Here is a 22,707-nt window from a genome sequence, read left to right on the forward strand (position 1 = left end):
AGAAAATGTTAGATATGTTATTAAAACATTCTTTTCTTGATGTACGAGAAACACTCTGTTTTAAATTATTTTGCAGGTTGAGAAGTTGTGAGCGTTTTTGCAGTTTTGCCATGCTTTTCCCATAATTATACTATGTATTTACCATAAATTACCCTGGTTTGCCGTTTAAAAAAAAAAAAAAAAAAAAGAAATTAACCATATCTTCCTGGTATTAACAGTGTCTGCCTATGCTTCACCATGCTTTCTCTGTTCTTTTATACGTTACTGTGCTTGTACTGTGGTGAACTTTTATAAGGGTAGCACCATTTGGATGTAGGCTTCCTAGAAGAGATAGTAGCAGTACTTGCCTCTTAAAGTAATTAGCATTTCTGTTTTCTTTTTTCTTTAGCCTTGATCAAGTACATTCGTCCAGTGTTTGTCTCCCGTTCAGATCAGGATTCCCGGAAAAAAACGGTCGAAGAGATAAAGAGGAGAGCCCATTCAGAAGGAAAATGGCCTCAGGTACGGTGTGATCCAAATATACCAGCTGACACACATAGTTTAGATAAGTTACATATATTACATATAGAGATGTTAACTTAAACATAAGCAAGCTTTCTATAAGTCCGCAGCCTTTTCTTGAGTGACACACTTGGTTGTTACTCCCCAGTAGGTCTGTGACCGATAAATAATTGCAACATGCTTAGAGTGCTAATTTAAATGCCCCCCATCGTTTTTTTTTCAACTTCATAAATGCACACTGGTAACTAAGCAAATCGCTCAAGTTCTAGACATTAAAACATTTGTAAGTTTTTGTTTTCTAGTCCCACAAATGTACACGATTTAGCTCTTGATAACGCCTCCAAGACCATAAATGAAATGTTGGCTGAAATACGGAAGCAGGCTATGGCAAGAACGAGGGTTGAAATTGATCAAAACTAATGGAAGAGCTACAGCAAAAAGGGGCACTCATAAAAGTGGTTCTGGTTACAGTAAATCAGTTTCAGATCTGAATCCTATAAAGCATTTTAATGTGCTGTAATCAGTGCTTTACCTCTGTTTTGATTTTGTATCCTCGTGTCCTTATAACCAGCAGAAATGCATCTAACTGGTCTTATTTGATTTATTCTAGATAATGATATTCCCTGAGGGAACTTGCACTAACAGGTCCTGTCTGATCACATTCAAGCCTGGTATGTATATTGCAGCTTTCTGCTGAAACAGCAGATTGGCAAAAGTAACGGCATAGCGTGGTATGTCTGTAAACTCATCCACACAGGCTTCTGTGTGTTTTAGCTCAACCACTGTGTGAGGCATTATCCCTGGAACATCCTGCATTAAAGAACTTGGTGATCTAATTATTGGACAACATCCAAATAGCCACCCAGATATTACTTTAGTTCTTTATGGGATGTTTTATACTTTTGATGTCCGTCAGTCCTATTATTATTATTATTATTATTATTATTATTATTATTATTATTATTATTATTATTATTATTTCCTTTTCTCACAGCTAATGGTGGAGCTGAGCTCACAATTGGAGGTGTTGAAGTCCACAATACATAGTTTCACTACACTAAGTAGCACTCTTCTGTTGCTTGTGCTGCTACTCTGCATATACCACATTTCCACGGGAGCGTCCAACTCCCATCTATTTCAGCAGGGCTGCATTTATGTCACTTATTTATTTATGTCATTTACTACACCTCCACTTATAATACCCTGTGTATGACCCTAGTATCTAGCATGATGGTAGCATTATTTATTTTTGTTGTTTTTAAATGGATTACAAGTATGTCAGGTGAGCTATATGAGATGGTTTTATTGAATGACTTTGAGAGATCTTTGTAGCCATTCATTAACCATGCTTTCTGTTCTGCAAAGAAACTTTCTGAGAAAGAGAAAGCTGAAGTTTCGGTCGATTTCCTGTATTGCAGATCTCGACAAAATAAACAACGCGATTTGTGTGCAGACATGCTATTTTGTCATGTTCATATTATTATATCACAGTATTACTACAATAACAGTAGTCGTAGTAATGTACATGGTATGGTAGTTTTATTTATTTATTTATTTTTTTAAAACAGAAACACAGTTTATAAAATGTATTTATTTCCATTCTTATAATGAAAATTGGTCACGGGAGCATACAGAAACAGCAAACACCTACCTTTAATTCCAAAATACCACAGAATCTAGAGCGACTACGCCAGTTCAGTGCGATAAGGTACAGCAACAAATTATAGGATAGCTTTAGGTTCTTTTATTCAGAAAACAGCAGGAACAAGGTCGCCAAGAAAATAACCCAAATACATTTTAAAAGACAGTTGTTTATTGTAAAATCCTAAAGTAGCCACACATTGTTTACAAGGTACTTGTTTAAGAAACAATCATTCTATCCACGTGTAGGTAATGAGATTTCGAACGGTTAAACAAGGTTCATATTAATGAGGTCATGTAGTAAAGTGCTACCCAGCGATAGAGGGAATATGCATTTTTAAGGACACAATAAAGCTGTCGTAATACAAAAAAACAAAATATCACAGCCTATAAAAAATCCACACACACACACACACACACACACACACACACACACACACACACACACACACACGATGTCAGTGCAGGGGAGGGAACACAGAGAGAGAGGAACCAGCATCGCAGTATAGCCGATTCTGTTTCTCTTCCTAAATTCCTGTCGGCTACCACCGAACTAAAAACACTCAAGCCACTCACGTTCATTATTCAACAATGGAATATCAGCCCAATACTTAGTCGGGATGCTCCATTTACTGATCTGTTTCAGTCTCTCTTCTTCGTCGTTCCAAGCTTCATACACTGCATTCCTACTCCTGCACAGACAAACACAAACCCCATGTGGAGCTTTTTAAGAACAAGGATTTGACAAATCGAATAAACACAAATGCCTGCTGTTTTTTCTATAGAAACTATCACTGAATTCCCTTGTGACACTGCGAGATTTATTTTTTTAATCTTCTAATAGGTTATAGGCTATAAGGGCGTCTGTTAAGAAATAAATAATAATAATAATAATTCATTTGCAGTATAGTTTGTGTTGAATATTATTTTTTAATACAATATAGGCAAAAAAAAAAATCTGGTTTTGTTTATTTAAGAGAGTGTGAAGATAACTGTTTCTTATTTTGATTTTAATTTTTTAGACTAAGGGATTCATTCGTCAACATGTTGTTTTCATTTGCTATTTCGCTGTTGTGGTTTTGTGCCAGTAATCACCAAAAATAAATTCACACTGGGGGAAGGGAATTTAAGTGATTCACATGCTGTCGAATGGGTGGAGGCGGATCAACGCTTATTCAATGTGTTGTGGGGGAGGGGTCTTAAGACGTGTGTTCTATGTTACGTTGGGTTGTGTAAGAATTATTTTGTAAACCAAATAAATACACATAAATAATGTACTGTGAATACAATGTTTATTTGAACAAATTGCATACAAAAACAAATGTTGTTGTAAGTTTTTACACAATAAACACCACAGTGTTTAACAACATCACTTCATGATGTCTGATCTTCTAGGCATTCGGAGCTGTTCGTTTATTCGATCCTTTATGAGTTTGTTGTGCTGTGGTTCCACTCTGAACCGCCTGCGCAAGTATCCTCATAGAAAGTGCTTCAGGTTCCTATGTAGCCCTTTTTTGCCTCTGGATCCATCGTAATTTACATTGTTTGCCCACTCGTGATACCGTTCAGTTGTAATGAGCGCCCTGAACAACAATGCAGCAGATCTTTCCACTCTTCCTTGGCTCAAGACATGGTCTGGCAGAACGATGGCACTGCATAGTACCTGGTTTTGCTCGGCATGCGGTAAAGGGGAAGGTATGGCAGCCACATACCTTGCAAGAAAGTACTGTCATGCCCAGGGTATCCAACACGCTCTTCTGGTATTGCTTCGCACATCCGTGTACTCTCCAGTGGTTCATTCTCATAGTGACTCTGCATGCGTTCAAGGAGTTGTCTCGCAACTTTGGTAACAGATCAGACTGCTTCGTGCACAATGGCAGTTTTCATTGTTACAAAGCTTCATTTTTCTTTTCTTCTGTATGTCATTCTTGATCTGCTGTCTCCAACTCTGCTTTTGATTTAGCAAGTTTATCGGCATCTGGTAAAATAAAAAGTATAAGATAGATTAATGAATTGCATTAGTACTTAACAAAAAATGAGAGCTTCCCAGTATTCAACAATAAAATACAAAGTGATGTTGTTCCAATAATATATTTAGTAAAGATGATGTCAGTCTTGTTCTGTTCCTATCCAATGTAGGGCACAAGGGCAAACTTATCACCACAGTGTGAGAAGAAAAACTAAGGGATTCATTCATCACTGTGTTATTTTCTTTTGATATTTAATTGTGTTCTTGTTTTTAACCTGAATATCTCTTTACAGTCTCAATGACAGTTTTAGATAGAAGATTAGCCAACTAATGAGTCATAATTGAACGTTTAATGTGGAAATGTGAAAAACGCGTAAGATAATGTGTTTAAAAACAAAAACATCAACACTTCGGTACGGTATTTAATGTACTGAATGACGCAATCGTCAAGCGCTGGTTTGTATATCAAATAAAAGCTCAACTGTCAACATTAAAGTTTAATAACTTTGAATGTACTCGAAGCAAACTGTAAACGGCACAAGATCCCCAAATTATATCCAGATTATTATTTTATTTTGTGTGTTTTGTCTGCAATGTGTAAAAACAAAACAATTGCGTTGCATGTTCTGTTTGGTCAAGGTCATAATATTGCTACTGCATCATAAAAAAAATACTGCTGCATAAGGAATACCTTTCTACCATAGAATATGTTCTTAAAAAAATCGCTTGAGAGAAGTGGCTTATAAACAGTAAGTACAAACCTTTCTTGTCATGTTCAGTTTAAGTTAAAGCTGCCAAATGTCCTGGGAAAATATAAATCAAATTCTGTTTTTACGTGTCAAACTGTAGGCTACCCCGAGTTTTGTTTTATTAGCTATTACTGATATAAGCAAATAGTTAAAAAAATAAATAAAAATACTTTTTATAATAACTAGGAAAACGTAAAACCACCTGCATAGTGCCATGTATCCACTTCTTAAGAAAAAGCATGTTTTAACTTCTTGATATATGTTACTGTACAGTTTATTTTGGGTTATTGCCTTACACAAAAGAGTTTACTAGAAGTTAGCTTTGCCCTTTTTTTCGTTAGTTTTAGCATGTGACCTCGACCCTGCTTTTAATCTATAGTCAAATCAGTTTCTAACTAGGTATTGCACTGTAGCGGTCAGAAAGACATTGAACAAGCCACAACGCAGTGACAACGTACTGTAAAACGCACAGAATCGCATTGTCAGGGGAAGTCATAATGACTGCATTTGAGCTGACTTTAGTGGTAAAAGGAAATATTACCAAGGTACAGCAGAGACGCACTGAGCCACTGGAAACTTTGCTGTTGTAGGCTGGCAAAGTAATTTATTTCATTGTCCCAGAGGTTTCATTCATCATATGTGGCATTAATTGGGTTTTTGAAATATGGTATACAGGAATAAAAACTTGAACGCAAGATCTGTCTAGCAGTTATCTTTTTTCCTATCCCTTTGTCTCGTTCTTCAGCATTTTAAAGGCTTTTTTTAGTTCTGAAAAGTATCCTGCTTGCATGTATATATTTATTTTGCATGAATAATAATGCATAGTGTTATGTCTTGTAAATCAGTTTAGTTATTTTGTTATTGAAACACTGATCCTTCTGTTATCCTAAATACATTCTCCTTGTACAGTCTGTATCCATACAGTATGGTCTGGATTGTGTGAGCTGTCTTTAACAATTTGTACTGTTGTTTTCTGTTAGCGAATAATACTGTTCTTTTTGTGTGCATTCAGTTAAACATGTTTGTGTAAATTATCACATTGCTCTAGGTCCAACTTAAGTTAAAGCTGCCAAATGTCCTGGGAAAATATAAATCAATCAGTTGAACTATAAGTTTGGATGCTTGGTTTATTATTGGAAGCAATTTATTATTAAAATCTGAGAATTCTGATTCTTGTAATTGTGTAACTGGGTTATGCAACCCTCAAGGGTGTTTGAGGGCGGCACATGTGACCTTTAGGTAGGCTCATGTTTCTCACCCCTTGTGTCTCTTAAGTGTCAGAATGGGAAGGGATACTGTAGTGTCGTATTTGTTCAAATTTAAGAGTACACTGTAACCCACAGTATAAATATTGTATATCCCATTGTAGAACAGGTCTGTGTGTATATGTGCATGTAAACATAGGTGACATTGATGAACATAGAATATACCAGGCTTAAAGAAACACACACTTTAAAGGATGTCTAGTTCACTAAATACCTGTATGCATTAATAATGCTGATAACATACAGTGTACAATAAAAGAACATGGATACATAATGACTCGAGCTTCAGTTGTAGGTTTATCATATATCTGAATGTACTCCACCTGCTGTGGTTTAATGTGATAACAGTGTTTGTTTCATGGTATCAACCCAAAATACCACTGGTAGGCACTTCGTCTTTTGTGGATTAAAGTTATTATTGTATTTGGTCAGATTGTAGGTTGTAGTAGTATATAGAGGGAGTCTGAGAGAAAAAATGACACCAAAGTTTGGTGCTTCTTTCATTTGTTTGGTGTGCAAGGTAATCAAACATGCAATCTTCAGTTGTCAGCACACAGGTTCTAGAGGCACATCATGCCACGAACAAAATAAATTCCCGAAGACCTCCGGAAAAAAGTTGTTGATGCCTATCATTCTGGAAAGGGTTACAAAGCTATTTCTAAGGCTCTGGGGCTCCACCGAACCACAGTCCGAGCCATATTGTCTAAATGGAGAAAGTTTGGGACAGTAGTGAATCTTCCCAGGAGTGGCCGTCCTGCCAAAATCTTTCCAAGAGCAAGGCGTAAAATCGTCCAGGAAGTCGCATAGAACCCTAGAACAACATGCAGGGATCTGCAGGCCTCTCTCGCCTCGGCTAAGGTCAGTGTTCAGAAAGACACTGGGCAAAAATGGGATTCATGGCAGAGTAGCAAGGTGGAAACCATTGCTCACTAAGAAGAACATGAATGCTCGTCTCAAGTTTGCCAAAAAGCACCTGGATGATCCTCAAGAGTTCTGGAACAATGTTCTATGGACAGATGAGTCAAAAGTGGAACTTTTTGGCTGACATGGGCCCCGTTATGTCTGGCGAAAACCAAACACTGCATTCCACAGTAAGAACCTCATACCAACGGTCAAGCATGGTGGTGGTAGTGTCATGGTTTTGGGATGCTTTGTTGCATCAGGACCTGGACGCCTTGCCATCATTGAAGGAACCATGAATTCTGCTCTGTATCAGAGAATTCTACAGGAGAATGTCAGGCCATCCGTCCCTGAGTTGAAGCTGAAGCACAGCTGGGTCATGGAGCAAGACAATGATCCGAAACACACAAGCAAGTTTACATCAGAATGGTTGAAGAACAAGTTTTGAAATGGCCTAGTCAAAGTCCAGACCTAAACCCCATTGAGATGTTATGGCAGGACCTGAAACGAGCAGTTCATGCTCGAAAACCCACAAATGTCACTAAGTTGAAGCAGTTCTGCATGGAGGAGTGGGCCAAAATTCCTCCACGGCGCTGTGAGAGACTAATCAATAACTACAGGAAGCTTTTGGTTGCAGTTATTGCTGCTAAAGGTGGTGTAACCAGTTATTGAGTCTAAGGGGGTGATTTACTTTTTCACACGGGGGCATTGGTTGTTGCATAACTTTCTTTAATAAATAAATGAAATATGTATATTTTTTTTGTTATTTGTTCACTCAGGGTCCCTTTTATCTAATATTAGGTTTTGGTTGAACATCTGATATCATTCAGTGTCAAAAATATGCAAAAATACAAATATATATATATAGCTCAGAAGATAATTTGACTATATATATATATATATATATATCTGTTTCTCTTTCAAGTTCATTTTGCATTTTGGGAACATATTTTGTGGTGTGCTTGGTGAGTGTTTCTAACTCTCTTCCCTGTAGCAAGTAGTTTTTACCTGAATACCTAACACTCAGCCTGTTTTGAAGGCAAAGGGTGGTCACACCAAATATTGATTTGATTTAGATTTTTCTTCTGTTCACTCACTTTGCATTTAGTTAATTGATAAATATAATCTATTAACATGTCTATTTTTGAAAGCATTCTTACTTTAGAGCATTTTTTCACACCTGCCTAAAACTTTTGCACAGTACTATATATATATATATATATATATATATATATATTGTAAACTGAGCTGCAGCTTTCATTCACACACACAGCTTCACAGCACACATACCTTCACCAGTTATCGCCAACATTAATCATAGTCCTCATTCTCAAATACCACCCGTGACTGGAGCCTAATTAATAATGTAATCACTTATTTAATTGTCAGCTCCAGCCACATTCCCATGTGTTATTTTTGGCAGGGAAGATAATTGTCTGCTTACAAATGAACATTGGGGCAGGCGTATATTTCTTTGACCTACAAAAATTAAAATAGGCCAATTTTTGTCATTTTACTAACATTTAAGATAAGGAGGACACAAAAATAATGTGTGTTGGTTTTCACAAAGTGTTTAGATTGTTTGAAAACACCGTAAATATGTGTAAGATAAGCCATTGCCTCCCCACACATCTGCATGTAATGTAATGGCAAGGCTTACATGTAGCATGAAAGTTTCTTGTGATATTATCACACTTTGATATCATGAACATGCCATGAATAATTTTCATGAGAATATACATGCCTCTCAAAAGCTTACCATAATAAACACGAGACAACCTAAGCTTGCATGCTCACGATTGCAGGCAGTATGTGTAAAACTGCAACTGTACTGCACAGTATACCATTGGGAGAAAAAATGTGTTTTTCTGTTGGGTGATGGGCGATTTATATGTATGTTGGTTTTTCAAAAACCTAAAATGTGAAAGGATTAGGTGAACCGAAATATAGCACTACAGAATTTCCTGACGGAAAAATTATCATTCACATTACAATTGCATGAGAAAATCTCATAAACCAGGGACATTTAAAAGAGCAGAGATTAAATATAAATGTGTATTACATTTGTTGTTTTAAAAGTGGTTTAAATCTTTTCTTTGAGGTCTGCTATAAAGTGCATTTTAACAGTAATAAAGTATATTTAGTTCAATTGCCATAAGCTACAACTTGATCCTTTTTTCTGCTCGGTGTGACTACAATAGGAACTCTTATACAGTTTCTGATTGGTGTGACTGCAATAGGAACTCTTATACAGTTTCTGATTGGTGTGACTACAATAGGAACTCTTGATACAGTTTCTGATTGGTGTGACTACAATAGGAACTCTTATACAGTTTCTGATTGGTTAACTACAATAGGAACTCTTATATACAGTTTGTGATTGGCGTGACTACAATGGGAACTCTTCTGCAGTTTCTGATTGGTGTGACTGCAAAAGGAACTCTTATACAGTTTCTGATTGGTGTAGAGTATTCCATTTTGGAAATGTCTGCTAGGCCTGTACTAGAAGGGACAATATGTTTAACTCTAAGGTTGGATTGGCATTTTATTCATTAATACTGTGTTTACTTGCACTAGTTATGGGCTGAGGCACTGTTATTTTAACAAACTTGATTGTTTTCATGGTTGGCATTTGAAAAAGATGTAATTTATTTATTTATTTATTTTTGTCTTTAGGGGCATTTATTCCTGCAGTCCCTGTGCAGCCTGTGGTACTCCGTTATCCCAACAAAATGGTAAGTGCCTCCCCAGAGTACAAACTGCAGAGCAGGTGCACACAAGATCTATTAAGAGAACAATGCAGATTTACAGGGCTTGCTGTTTTCTATAGGCAGGTGGAACAAAAAAAATTAATGCTGGATTAGATCACGCAAGCAGATTTGAATTTCTCAGCCAGGCGAGAGTGACTTGCATGGCAGTGTTTTATAGATTTTGCTCGTGTGGGTAACACTGACACTATAAACACACTTTGCAGAAGACATGCACATACCTGTACACTGCAGTGGAGGAGCAATAACTGTGATGTAAAAAAAAAAAAAAATCAAATTGGCCATAAGTTCTACATTTTACACAGATAAATTGAATTAGTTAGGACCACATGCTAAATGTATTTGAAACTCATGATTAGTGCATATGAACACAACAAGGCAACATGCAAATAAGTTTATTTAATTCAATATCATAACCAGTATACTGTGTTACTGTGTCTCTATAGATGCTCCCTTGTGTTATGTTTTTACAAAAGTTAGCTACTTTAATAAAGACAGGAACAGGACATATTGGTTTAGGGGTGTGCTGTTGAATTTGGTTGTAGTAGCTGCAGCAAAACTATTTCCATTTTGTATAAATAACAAAAAATGTAACCTATTGGGTAATAGACATAACAGATAATCATCTTTATATATCAGTGCAGTTAATAAATGCAATACAATGTATTATAGACTGCTCAGGATCTTTCAGCCAATCAAAGCGCACCTTTCACCTTCTGTATTCCACGACCCATGACGGAGAAACCCTGTTCACACCGCCTGCTTTAAAAAATCATATCTGATGCACCTTATGTCTGTGTGTGGGTTATAGCGACATGAATTACTAAATGTATTTTGGGGAACTGGACTGCATGCAATACATTAACGATGAAGATGATTATCAGTGAATGATAGTTGTAACAGATAATATAAGAAACAAGGTTGGGAAGGAAACTCCACAGAAATCACAAATGTTGCAGTTCTGTAAACCATGACAGGATTGTGATTTTGCATTCCACGACTGCATCTTTTGAATATTACAAAAATATATCAGAAAGCTATTCCAGCTGAACACCTGGTGCCAGTTCTGCCTCAAGTGCAGGTGTTCACCTTTTCAAATATGCTTACAATAAAAATCAATCACAGGCTCGTGAAATGTGTACTTATATCAAAGAAGATCATCCCATGGTTATGAAGGTCAGTTCAAAGTGCAATATGTACACTCTCCTGAAGGAAAAACCATAAACTTTAGAAAGTGGATGATTGCAATAACATGAAGAAAGTGTGGTAGGGTGTATTGCAGTAGTGTTTCTTATGTGTTTAGACTTTAGAGGGGCATCATCTAGCTTTGTTTTTGCAGCAGATTGGGACACAGAATGCAAAGGGATTTTGGAGGTAGGGGGGCGAGCTCAGTCTGTTAGTCTTGGCTTGGTCTATGTAATTGTATTTGAGATTATTATGCCAATCTCTGGAACATAATGGAGCAGCTAAGTAATGTCACACTTTTTACATATATTTACTTAATCTTCTATTCAAGTTTGTTATGGAGAGTTACAAGATTTGGCGGTACCTTTTATATAGAAAAATCATTTTTACTGTCACACTTACATTTCCGTACATGGATGTAACAGATACTAATTGTCTGTTTAATTATGATGAAGAATGGATTATAATAAAAACAAAGTTGAGTTTTCAAAATCAAAGAGCGAGTGCTCGGGTAATTAGCCGTGGTTCTGAATTTAATGTCTTTATGGTAATGCGTAATGCAAAAGTGTCACATGCTTCTCTTAGCAAAACCCATTTGGTATAAAAGTGAAGGAAGTGGAACAGGTTATCTCTCATTAAGTGCTCTTCGCTAAATAACTGTAATGTTTTCTCCAGTCTTTTTCAACAGGGAGACTTCTCTCGTGGGGGGCGGAGGGTTTATTCGATTTTTATATTTTGCAAGACAGCCTAATGATTTAAATTAAAACTTGAAAGTTTTTTCTTCAAAATGTGTGATTTTTCAAGAGCCACTTAACTGATGTTCCTCCAATAATTACGATGTTCACAAAGACAGCTTTACACTGTTAAAATGTATTTGGAAAATGGTTTCTTTGTTTGTTTACCTGAAATAACCTTCCTGCCGAAATAAACTCTCACACTTTTAAGGGATTTATAAATTTACAAGAATCCTGTAACTTCCTACTTTTTAATTTCAGGATACAATCACATGGACATGGCAGGGGCCTGGAGCGTAAGTAGATGTTTACTGGTACTGTAGTTTCTAACCTTTTGAAGACGAACCGCAGAAGAACTTGGCAAGTTAGCAACCTCGTAGTACAAACAAAGTCCTGCACATAATTAGTCTATTTACAAAATGTACACAAGAGGTTATTACAAAAAAAAAAAAAAAAAAAAAAAAACAGTAGCATGGTTATTATGACTTTGTTTACAATAAAGAACTGCAGTGTTTGTTGTGCTTGTGCTTGGGTATATGCTGTTTTCTCTAATTTAAATGCAGTTTAATATATGATAGGCCATAGAGACACTGTTGTATGCCACTTAGGGAATTTGTTCAAAATTATGAATAAAGCTCATTATTTGAGAAAAAATCATTTAAAGGTGCTTTCTCTTTAGGCTTATACTTTCCATGTTATCGCTCTAACTGCCTTAAAGCGTCATGATGCAGAATGCAGCATTTTTTTTTATATAAGTAGACACAGTACTTCATGACAAATGGTAGCCTTCATTTGTAGTCCAAAGAAGTGATTTTATAACCACCCTGTATGATTTACATGTTCTAACATTTATTTTTGTGTGTTTTAAGGTTCGACATTCTATGGCTTACTTTGTGCCAGTTACATAATGTTGTGGAAATTGAGGTAAGCCCGAGTTTTAATACAGTAATGCTCTGCTTTTTCATGAATATTTAGTAATTTAAATTATAAGACACCTTCTACTGTAAGTGGGAGATTGATTTTATTAAACATAATATTCTGTAAACACAACCATGCAAACCTGATCTTCCTTGATCTGGAAATTTAAAAAGATTACTGAGGAGGCAAAATCAGTAGGGAAAAAAATAATACAGTGCTAGCTCTCTTAGGAACATCTAAATCCAGCACGGCTCATTATCTAACGATTAGTTTAAGCTCTCTAACATAGAAAATGTGACACAAACTACTACATAGTGCTTTCATTTATTAGGGACACTGTAGCACAACTGTTCATAGCTTTTTCAGCTAAAACTAAAGACAGTATTAGCTTTAAAAGGTAAAGTTACCCCCTCAATGCCAGGTCACATTCTAAACACAATAGAAATGTTGAAATCGTATCGCAGAAAGTGCAACATACATTGGTGAAAGCCATGAAATGTAAGAGTATGGAGCCATGGCTTCAAGTTACAGCACACAATTGTTTATTTGATGAAATAAAAAGGCTAGCTTAATTTTATTACTTGGATTACGAAAATGATAAACAAATACAATTGTGGGGCCAGCAATATTAAATAGTTTATTTTTTTGTTTTATTTTTTGTAAATTTTGATTTCAGTTGATCAAGATAGTGATATGGGGGTTTATTGAATTTATCTAAACAGTGATGGATCTGAATAACACCATAAAAGAAATGGAGAGAACCAACAAGTGTTTGTGTCTTTTGAGTGTATTTAAATAAAATTGCAGGTTTGGTCCTAATACAATATTTAAACGGTGGGGGTATTTAACTCCAACACTGTTAAGATCACTTGAATTGACACCACTGTCCTGTTTTTAAAATATTTGTACTCTGGAAGTCTAAATTAGTTATTTGTTTTCCGAAATGCAGTTCCTACCAGTCTATACACCCTCTGACGAGGAAAAGAAGAATCCAGCTTTATTTGCCAACAATGTGAGACGCTTGATGGCAAAGTAAGTAAGTGACACGCATGTGAAGATCAGGTTAAAAAAAAAAGCAGTATGGAACTTTAAGCTCAGTTTGCAGAATTGCGTAAGTGGTACATTGGATTCGAATCATAGTTTACCATGCTGGCACCTAATCCTATTCCTTTCAAAGTCATTCCTAGTAGTGCAAATGTTATGATTACACAGGAAACAAAGCAGAGTGATTCTGACAGATAGAATAGGTACAAGTCGCAAAGCAGATTTGGGGAATTGTGTGTGTGGTGGTGGGGGGTGGGGGGGGCTATTTTATAGAGCCATGTGTTTAAAATGCCAAGTACCTCTTTTTTTAGTGGTGGATGCCAGCTGTTCTAATTGTAAAATATATGGATGTGTCTGTCAGGGCCTTGGAGGTTCCAGTTACAGATTACTCATTTGAGGACTGCCAGCTAGCAATGGCCGAGGGCCAGCTGAAGCTTCCGGCTGAGACGTGCCTCCTGGAGTTTGCCAAACTTGTCAGAAGACTTAGGTGAGTGAAATTAGAGAGGCCGGAACAGAGGGCGTTTATTTGGTTGTGTTTAAAAAAAAAAAAAAAGAAAAGTTACGAATTGGATTTTAATACCTTATTTGGTTGTTTGGTTAACTTTTTTTTTTAAAGAGTTAATTACGGTATATATTTTTTCCATCCTTGCAATCAAATGTCTGTTTGTTTGTTACTCAACATTTTATTACTTGTTTTCAACTCTTACAGTTCAAGTTAGCTATAAGATTTTATAAGTAACTTGAAATCTGCAACTTTTTAGGAGCTGAGAACAATTAAAAAGGTCTAATTTAGCAAATTATTAGTTCAATTAAAGGTCTAGTTAAGTAATTGAGAGCCTAATGGGGTCCCCAGGACCAGGGTTGGGAAGCCCTGTGAGAGCCTTCATGGGAACCACTGCTCTACCGTGTGGTAGTTGACTTCCCTGAGCCAAAGGCAAGGGCGCTAACAAAAGTCAAGGTCATCTTCCACAAGGTAGAGCCTTCGAGAGGGCACTATTGCGATTAGAAAACAATGATTCATCAGATACCCTTCTGCTGAGCAAAGTTTTAGGAAAATAGTTGTCACTTGTCAGAGCTGCCTTTAGGTTGCCTGGACAGTGCCAAATATCCGATTGGAGCAATATTACTGAATTGTCCTTGTCTCAGTTTGTTGTTGAAAGATGCTGTCTGAGCTCCAGTCGAGCTGCCAGTCTGTGATTGGGTACAGGATTGGTTGATTTTGTTGGTGAAAAGTATTGAATGGCTGTTTTTGGTGGATAATAACATTAATTTGGACCAATTATATTTTTGGTTAGCATTTGCTGTCCAATAAATGTGAACTGAGCTTTCATTAAAGCAAGTCAAAATGAAAAAGCCGGCACTTGTGCAGATCGATTTAAAATTTGATTCAAAGGTAATGCGGTGATGTTCCAGCAGGCATCTACTGTCTATTAATGCCTGCTAGAGCTGGAAGCTTATTGGCTAATGATACTGAATTGTTTTCTAAAACATACTCGGTTGTTGTTAAATGACCTGTGTGGGCCTTTGTAGTTACTATGGTCTGCCATCTAGTGTCCAGTAAAAAGCATTGTAATTTACACAAAATGATAGTACAGAGACATAATTAAATAAGATTGGGCATCTTTTTATTTGACAAGTCTCTGTAGTTTGTTTACACCAGATGTATAAGGACCTTATTTAGCATACATCTTGGCAGCCTTAATAAATTAAATGATGCTGGATAAAGAAATAACTAAAGGCTTTGGTCATCTGTTTGACAATAAAAAAAAAAAAAAAAACTGTCTGCAGAGATATGGATCTTCATTTTACCATCAAATAAAATATATGAAATATGGAACTTCTTTTTACCATCATATTTTCTTTTTAATTTAGTAGCTGAAATTAACAGTTTGAACCACTGAATTTGGTTAACATTGTTATTTACTACTGCGAACTATGTGATGTATAGACTGTAAAAACTCCAATGTTTTAAATATACTACTTGTGGCTCAGTAGTGGGTCTCCCCTGATCATGTACGTTTGGGATCAGGTTCAGGACTGAGATTCAATAATGACTTTTAGATTTAGAGGTTTAGTTTAGGAATCATTTTATATATAGGAGAAAAATAGCCCAGTACCTATATGCACTGAATTTGGTGCAGTCCACCTGAAGGACGTTTGAGAGAAAACTTCTGAATGGTGTGGAGGCTTGTGCTGGGATATTCCCTATGCTCAATACATGATGCCTTAACCCAAATCTGGCTAATGGAACGTTATCTCCCTACTCGTTATCATTGTAATGTTTATCAGCTCTGGGTCCCTTACTTGCTCAATTAGTAAAGGCATGACCGCCTGACAGGATATTGCAGGTTTCTCGTCCAGCTATGTGGAAGTTACCATTCTTTGCTGGGGATTCCACAGGGAGCATTGCATCAGCCCTGCCACTCCAGCAGGCACTTGGAGAGCGTAAGTGGACACCTGCTGGCATGCCTTTGTCCTCCAGGGGTTGGTAGATTACCAACATCTGCAGTAGAGCTCCTGGGTGTAAAACAATTGTCTTGATCATGGCATCAAAGGTTGACTGCCCATTAGTTCTCCTGAGCTGTTGAGGGAAGTTGCTGCAATGAGGGATCACAATTTGACATTTTAAATATGGGATAAAAAACAGAGGTAAAATAAACTAATAACGGCACTAAATGAAAAAAAAAAGTTCTCAGCTCTAAAAAGTTATCATTCAAGTTAATGTTAAGAATGACTAGAAAATGTAAGGTTATTCTGTAGTCACGATGGCCACCACTTTCTACTGTATGCTAAAAGAAGTATGCCTATCCTCTTTGTCTTGCTTGCCTGATTCATGTTCACATTTGGTTGGGAATAACTTATTTTGTCTTTTGTAGCTTGAAGCCTGAGAAGGTTGAAAAGGACCTTGAGGAGTACAGCGAGAGAGCCAGAAAGACCAAAGGGAAAAGGCTAGACCTGGAGGGGTTTGCCTCCTATTTAAATCTCACAGTCTCAGATACTCTGAAAGATATGTTCGCACTATTTGATGAGGTAAGAAAACAACTTGAAAAGACTTTTTTTGTTTTGTTTTTAAACTCCTGATATGTATGCAAGTTGAAGTTGGTAAATATTGATAATCCCCAACAGGGATTAATTTCTCTGGCAATGGGATATAGTGGATGAACTTTAGAGTTTTACACGTATTTGGAGAAAGTCTTATTAAATTTGATTAAACTTGAATCGAGGATATGCCTTACTGTGTCTTTGTGTCCTGCAAGTTTGTTATATTAAAATGTTGTGATATTTGAACCAGTAGAAGTACAGATATTATTTCCGATTCATTTTATTACAAAAAATTACAATCTCTATCAAAAACATATTTAAATGACTTTAGGTGGTTTGTTTGGCTTCCCTGTTCACCATCTGCTGTGAAACTGCTTGTTGACAAATGTGAGATTTATCACAAGCACTGCACAAAATAAATGGCATCTGTCTCATATCACTAAGTAATGAGAACACCATGTAACAATTTTTTATTTTTTTTTGGTTCCTGGGTAGTAAGTGTTATTTCCTAATTGCTTATGCCTCAAAAGTATAGAAAATGGCTATTATTCCCCACAAACTTTGCTTTTGTGACCAGGACAGTGATATTTTGAAATTTACCTATTTTCCAGAACATTCCAGATAGATTCAGTGCTGAGTAAACCTGGAGTAACTTCTAGAACTTTCCAGTAATATAAATAGTAGTATAAATACAGGGGCCTTAAGCCCACCAGTTCAGTTTAGTTCCAGCTGCCTAAGTGGATACATATCTGCATTTTTCTGAGATGGCATCAAGGTTATAGGAGACTTCAAAATGGTGGCATTCCTGATGGGTCTCCAAGGCAGTTTTACCAAGTTTCCCTGCTATCTTTGCCTTTGGGACAGCAGGGACACCAAGGCGCACTACCACAGGCGGGACTGGCCACAGCGGACCGAGTTCTCTGTGGGGAGGAACAACGTCAAGTGGGAGCCACTGGTGGACCCCCGGAAGGTGCTGATGCCACTACTGCACATCAAATTGGGCCTTATGAAACAATTTGTCAGAGCTCTAGATAAGGAGTCGGCAGCCTTCAAGTACCTTCAAGACTTCTTCCCTAAGCTGTCTGAGGCAAAGGTCAAAGCCGGTGCCTTCGTCGGACCACAGATAAAGAAGATCCTGGAGTGCAATGAATTCCCCAAGAAGCTCACTAGTAAGGAGAAAGCGGCTTGGAACAGCTTTGTCGCAGTGGTTCGGGGCTTCCTGGGCAATCACAAGGCCGAAAACTATGTGGAGCTAGTTGAGACTCTGGTGAAGAACTACGGCACAATGGGCTGTAGGATGTCCCTCAAAGTCCATATCCTTAATGCTCATCTTGATAAATTCAAGGAGAACATGGGAGCGTACTCGGAGGAGCAAGGCGAGCGCTTCCACCAGGATATACTGGACTTTGAACGCCGCTACCAAGGACAGTATAACGAGAACATGATGGGAGACTACATTTGGGGGCTGATTCGTGAAAGTGATTTACAGTATAATCGTAAATCTCGAAAAACTACTCACTTCTAAATCTTTTGTAGTCATTTTAGTATTACTTTAGTATAAACACATGTTAATTTGGATTCATATGTTGTTTTTTTCTGACTTTATGTGAACGAAAAGACACAAATTCACCCGTTTTCTCATTGGAAATAGGTAAATTTCAAAATATCACTGTCCTGGTCACAAAAGCAAAGTTTGTGGGGAATAATAGCCATTTTCTATACTTTTGAGGCATAAGCAATTAGGAAATAACACTAACTACCCAGGAACAAAAATTGTGTTACATAGTGGAATCGTTTGTACTCTGCCATACATAAAAGTGATAACAGTCAAGAGTTGCTGTGAATAAGTGTTATAGGCCAGAAGGTCATACATTTGAATCCTGTTTAAGAATAACATGGCAAGCCTCCACAATAACAGTGCGTAGTGTGTGGCACTCTTGAAAGTTCCTTTATTTTTATTAAATGTAAAACTGAGGTTCCTCCTTGAAGGCGGTTCTACACTGGAGGTGAGCACGTTTTAAGGCGAAAGTTTTAAGTTCAGAAACTTGTACGTGACCCTATCCCTATACATTTGCCATAGTTTTGTATTGACAGCTAGTACAAACATCGTCTGACAGACGCAGTGCTGCTGCAATACTTCTCCAGCGTCACTTACCAGACATACTAGTAATGCCCAGAATGTTCTGTCAGGCATTGTCCTTTTTACTGTTGTCTTTGTATGAATGTAATGAACAATCATAGAGCACAGGCTGCCGCTGCACTTCCTGAATCAATTTCTCACCATACATGTTTATCGTATATTTGTGTTATGACCTGTGTCAAGTTTACTGATAGTACTGATATTACTGACATGGCTTCTGATTGTTCCATTTCACTCTAGTCGCCCCCAAAATGCACGGAAAAAAATAGAACACAGTTCTATTCCTGTGGAGTCGCTCGCTTCACCCAGACTGGCCGCTCTCGTCGCTCGCTCGTGGTGTAGACTCATCCATACGTCCAGTCACTTCTAAATTATTTGCTCACGTCGCTTACCTCCAGTGTAGAACCACCTTAACAGAAAGCAAAGAGGAGGTGGTTGTGTACTGCTGTGTTAGCTCATCATAGTAAAAGCACTCCCTACCACATGCAGTGCAGTGTTAGTCATGAGAAGGATATGATTATATTGCATTCCAAACCTCATTCCAAACCTTCCTCGCAAACCTCTTGGCCATTATCCCAGGGTGCTTCTGTCTCTGACATATGCAATGCTGCAGCATGGGTGACCCCCCATACTTTCACTATGTTTTACAGACCGATTGTCTTCGATCCCCAACACCCTGGTGTTTGGACCCGAGTGCAAAGGGCAGCCAGTCAGTCTCTACCCTTTTGACACACATATACAGTAGTCTCCGGCTAAGAGAACACCCCTTGGGAAGCAAGCAAAGTGTTCTTATAGCCGAAGTGTTTTCAAATACGTGCATCAACATATGAAATTAACAGAATAAGTAGAAGAAAATCAATAATTTAATTATTTGTTTGTTTATTTAGCAGACGCCTTTATCCAAGGCGACTTACAGAGACTAGGGTGTGTGAACTATGCATCAGCTGCAGAGTCACTTACAATTACATCTCACCCAAAAGACGGAGCACAAGGAGGTTAAGTGACTTGCTCAGGGTCACACAATGAGTCAGTGGCTGAGGTGGGATTTGAACCGGGGACCTTCTGGTTACAAGCCCTTTTCTTTAACCACTGGACCACACAGCCTCCTGGAATAACATTTGAGGCACAGTGGATCACCTAGCTGATTGTGAATTATAACAAGGATGGCCAAAGTTGGCCCTTCCACTCCTGGTCTTTGTTCCACCCCTATTATAAATCATTTTAATTGTACCAGTCAAACCAACATCTAGACCCTGAAGTAGTTAATTTATATAATTTATATAAACTATACTGTAAATTAAAAAGGAAACCGTACAGTAAGGTCAATTTTATGTAAATGATATTTGAGTCTTTTATTCACAGTGTCATTCTTAGTTTGATATATTGGTATGTATACTATATGCAAAATGTAACTTTTTCTCAATTTCTTTCAGAACGAGGATGGTACAATGGATGCCCGAGAGTATGTGATTGCCTTATCTGTAGTATGCAGACCTTCTAAAACTCTTGCAACAATACAACTAGCCTTTAAGGTAGGTGTATTTTCATTGAATAAAACTTGATCTTGTTATACTCTGTGTCGCCTAATCGGGATACTGATAATCTGGATTTCTGCGTAAATGGTTCTTCCCAGTGCTATTTATGTTGTTTAATTGAGACGTCACTTCATTTAATTGTGATACAGTATTTTTAAATGATGATCGGAGATCGCTTTTCAGAGCAAGACTGTTTTGCATAGCACAGTGCAGTGAGTACATGATTATGCTGTGACTTGTGTAAACTACGTTGAACTCTTGAAGAAGCTGGAGTCTCCTTTGGTTTCTCAGGCTGCTGTTGCAAAGAAAGTTGGTGTGTCAACATCGCAGGTGCCTCGCCTTGTGATAAGATGTGATTTCATTCTTTTTCATTTCATGTAGAAATAAAAAAGTATGTCCTAAGGTCATCTCAAATGCCTCTCGTTTAATTGGGACAGCCGCTTATTCTGAATATTTTTACTTCTTCCGAGGCATCCGTAAAGCGGCGCCAACTGTAACACCTTGGCTTGGGATTATTATTAACTTCTTATATTGATGGACATAGAAAGTGAACAGACGTTGAATAGTGCTGATATTAATTTTGTATACAGTATTTTCTTTTTATTTGTGATGTTCTGTCTGTAAATGACCAGTAGATGGTACACACGCTACTGTTTTACTTCCTCATGCACTTCTTTTGAGAATGTTATACTTTTGAAAAAGAACAGGGGCCAGTTCTAGGTAGCAGTCTGTTAAATCCAATTCTCTTCCATATTTTATTTATTTTTTTAATTAAAGAAAATAACAAATTTGTCTTTTAATCATATAGACTTGCTAAGTTGATCTCTACTAAACCTTATTGTTCTATCTTAAAATCTCTATTTTTTTAAACAGGTAAAAATAAGATAGCTTGCTTGCTAGCAGCCTGCTAAGTACTAGCAGTGCTTTGTGAAACTGGCCCCAGCTTAACATATGTGAGTGTGTACGCTATTTCTATAGAGTTTCCTTATTTTGTCAATCTGTGCATACGTCTCTATCAAAAAACAGACCTTGTTGACAATTTCATTTACAGTTTGCTAAAATTTACAACAGTAGTTTTATCTCTTAGGACACAAGCTGCTGTCCTTAAACTTTGTCACTCTGTGATCTCATTAGGCATGCTGCTGGTACTACTTCTAAAGTACGTAGCCAAGCTCTGTTACATTTGAAAAATGTTTTTTTTTTTTTTTTGTATAAATAGTCAATTATTGTATAAATATAGTCAATTATTGTATAAATATAGCCAATTATTTTTATTATTTTCTCCCAATTTAGAATGGCTTAATTATTTAAGCTCCGCTCACCGCTACCACCCCTGCACTGACTCGGGAGGGTGAAGACGAACACACACTGTCCTCCAAAGCGTGTGCCGTCAGCCGACTGCTTTTTTTTCACACTGCGGACTCGCCATGCAGCCACCCAAGAGCTACAGCGTCGGAGGACAACGCAGCTCTCAGGCAGCTTACAGGCAAGCCCGCAGGCACGCGGCCAGACTACAGGGGTCGCTGGTGCGCGGTGAGCCGAGGACACCCTGGCTGACCTAACCCTCCCTCCCCCCGGGCGACGCTCGGCCAATTGTGTGCCGCCCCCTGGGGGCTCCCGTCCACAGTCGGCTGTGGAATAGCCTGGACTCGAACTCGCGACGTCCAGACTATAGAGAGCATCCTGCACTCCACGTGGAGCGCCATTACTGGATGCGCGACTCAGGAACCCCCTTGAAAAAATGTGTTTTTGTTTTACCGATAAAAAAATAAATCAGGAAATACCTGTAGAGCTGATATCTTATCAGGTAACAATGTTATAAATCACTACACCTCAAACCAGTTTTAGCTGTTTCCATGCCATCATCAATATCATTTAACAGCAGATATGTTTTACTCATGCACAACTGTTTATTTGCTTTTTTTTTTTTTTTTTTAAACAGATGTACGAGTCAGAACAAGATCGAACGATTTTAGAAGAACATTTAGCCTGCATTCTAAAGACTGCCTTGGGAGTATCAGAACTGAATGTAACAGATTTGTTTAGAGCAATTGATAATGTGGACAAAGGAAAAATCACTTTCGGTAAGTATTATGAGATGAAATTGCCCTGGAATTGTTTATTGATAGGTCTGAAATTAACAAAACACTGTATTACCTTTGTTTTTTGCTAATAATTTTTGTATCTTGGTTGAAATGTGTGCATTTAAGGCTGTATTCACACTGAGGCCGTTTAGAGGGTTTGGTCCGCACTCGGTACATTTGATGTGAAGTGTGAACAACAAAGTCCGCTTGAGAAACAAGCCATACCGAGTCT

At 37.5% G+C, this 22,707-nt stretch overlaps 1 protein-coding gene across 1 annotated transcript in view; it reads left to right on the forward strand.

Annotated features, from left to right (window-relative positions):
- Positions 1–22,707, forward strand: part of LOC117394705 (lysophosphatidylcholine acyltransferase 1) — an 86,475-nt gene that overhangs the window by 57,684 nt on the left and 6,084 nt on the right. Inside the window, exons 4-13 of the mRNA XM_033993186.3 lie at positions 389–501; positions 1,112–1,172; positions 9,702–9,760; positions 11,974–12,008; positions 12,582–12,636; positions 13,580–13,662; positions 14,036–14,161; positions 16,551–16,704; positions 20,290–20,388; positions 22,334–22,475. Coding sequence (XP_033849077.1) covers positions 389–501; positions 1,112–1,172; positions 9,702–9,760; positions 11,974–12,008; positions 12,582–12,636; positions 13,580–13,662; positions 14,036–14,161; positions 16,551–16,704; positions 20,290–20,388; positions 22,334–22,475 — 927 coding nt within the window. The remainder of the gene's footprint in view (positions 1–388; positions 502–1,111; positions 1,173–9,701; positions 9,761–11,973; positions 12,009–12,581; positions 12,637–13,579; positions 13,663–14,035; positions 14,162–16,550; positions 16,705–20,289; positions 20,389–22,333; positions 22,476–22,707) is intronic.

The sequence above is a fragment of the Acipenser ruthenus genome, chromosome 3 (assembly GCF_902713425.1).
Source record: "Acipenser ruthenus chromosome 3, fAciRut3.2 maternal haplotype, whole genome shotgun sequence".
Taxonomy (NCBI): domain Eukaryota; kingdom Metazoa; phylum Chordata; class Actinopteri; order Acipenseriformes; family Acipenseridae; genus Acipenser; species Acipenser ruthenus.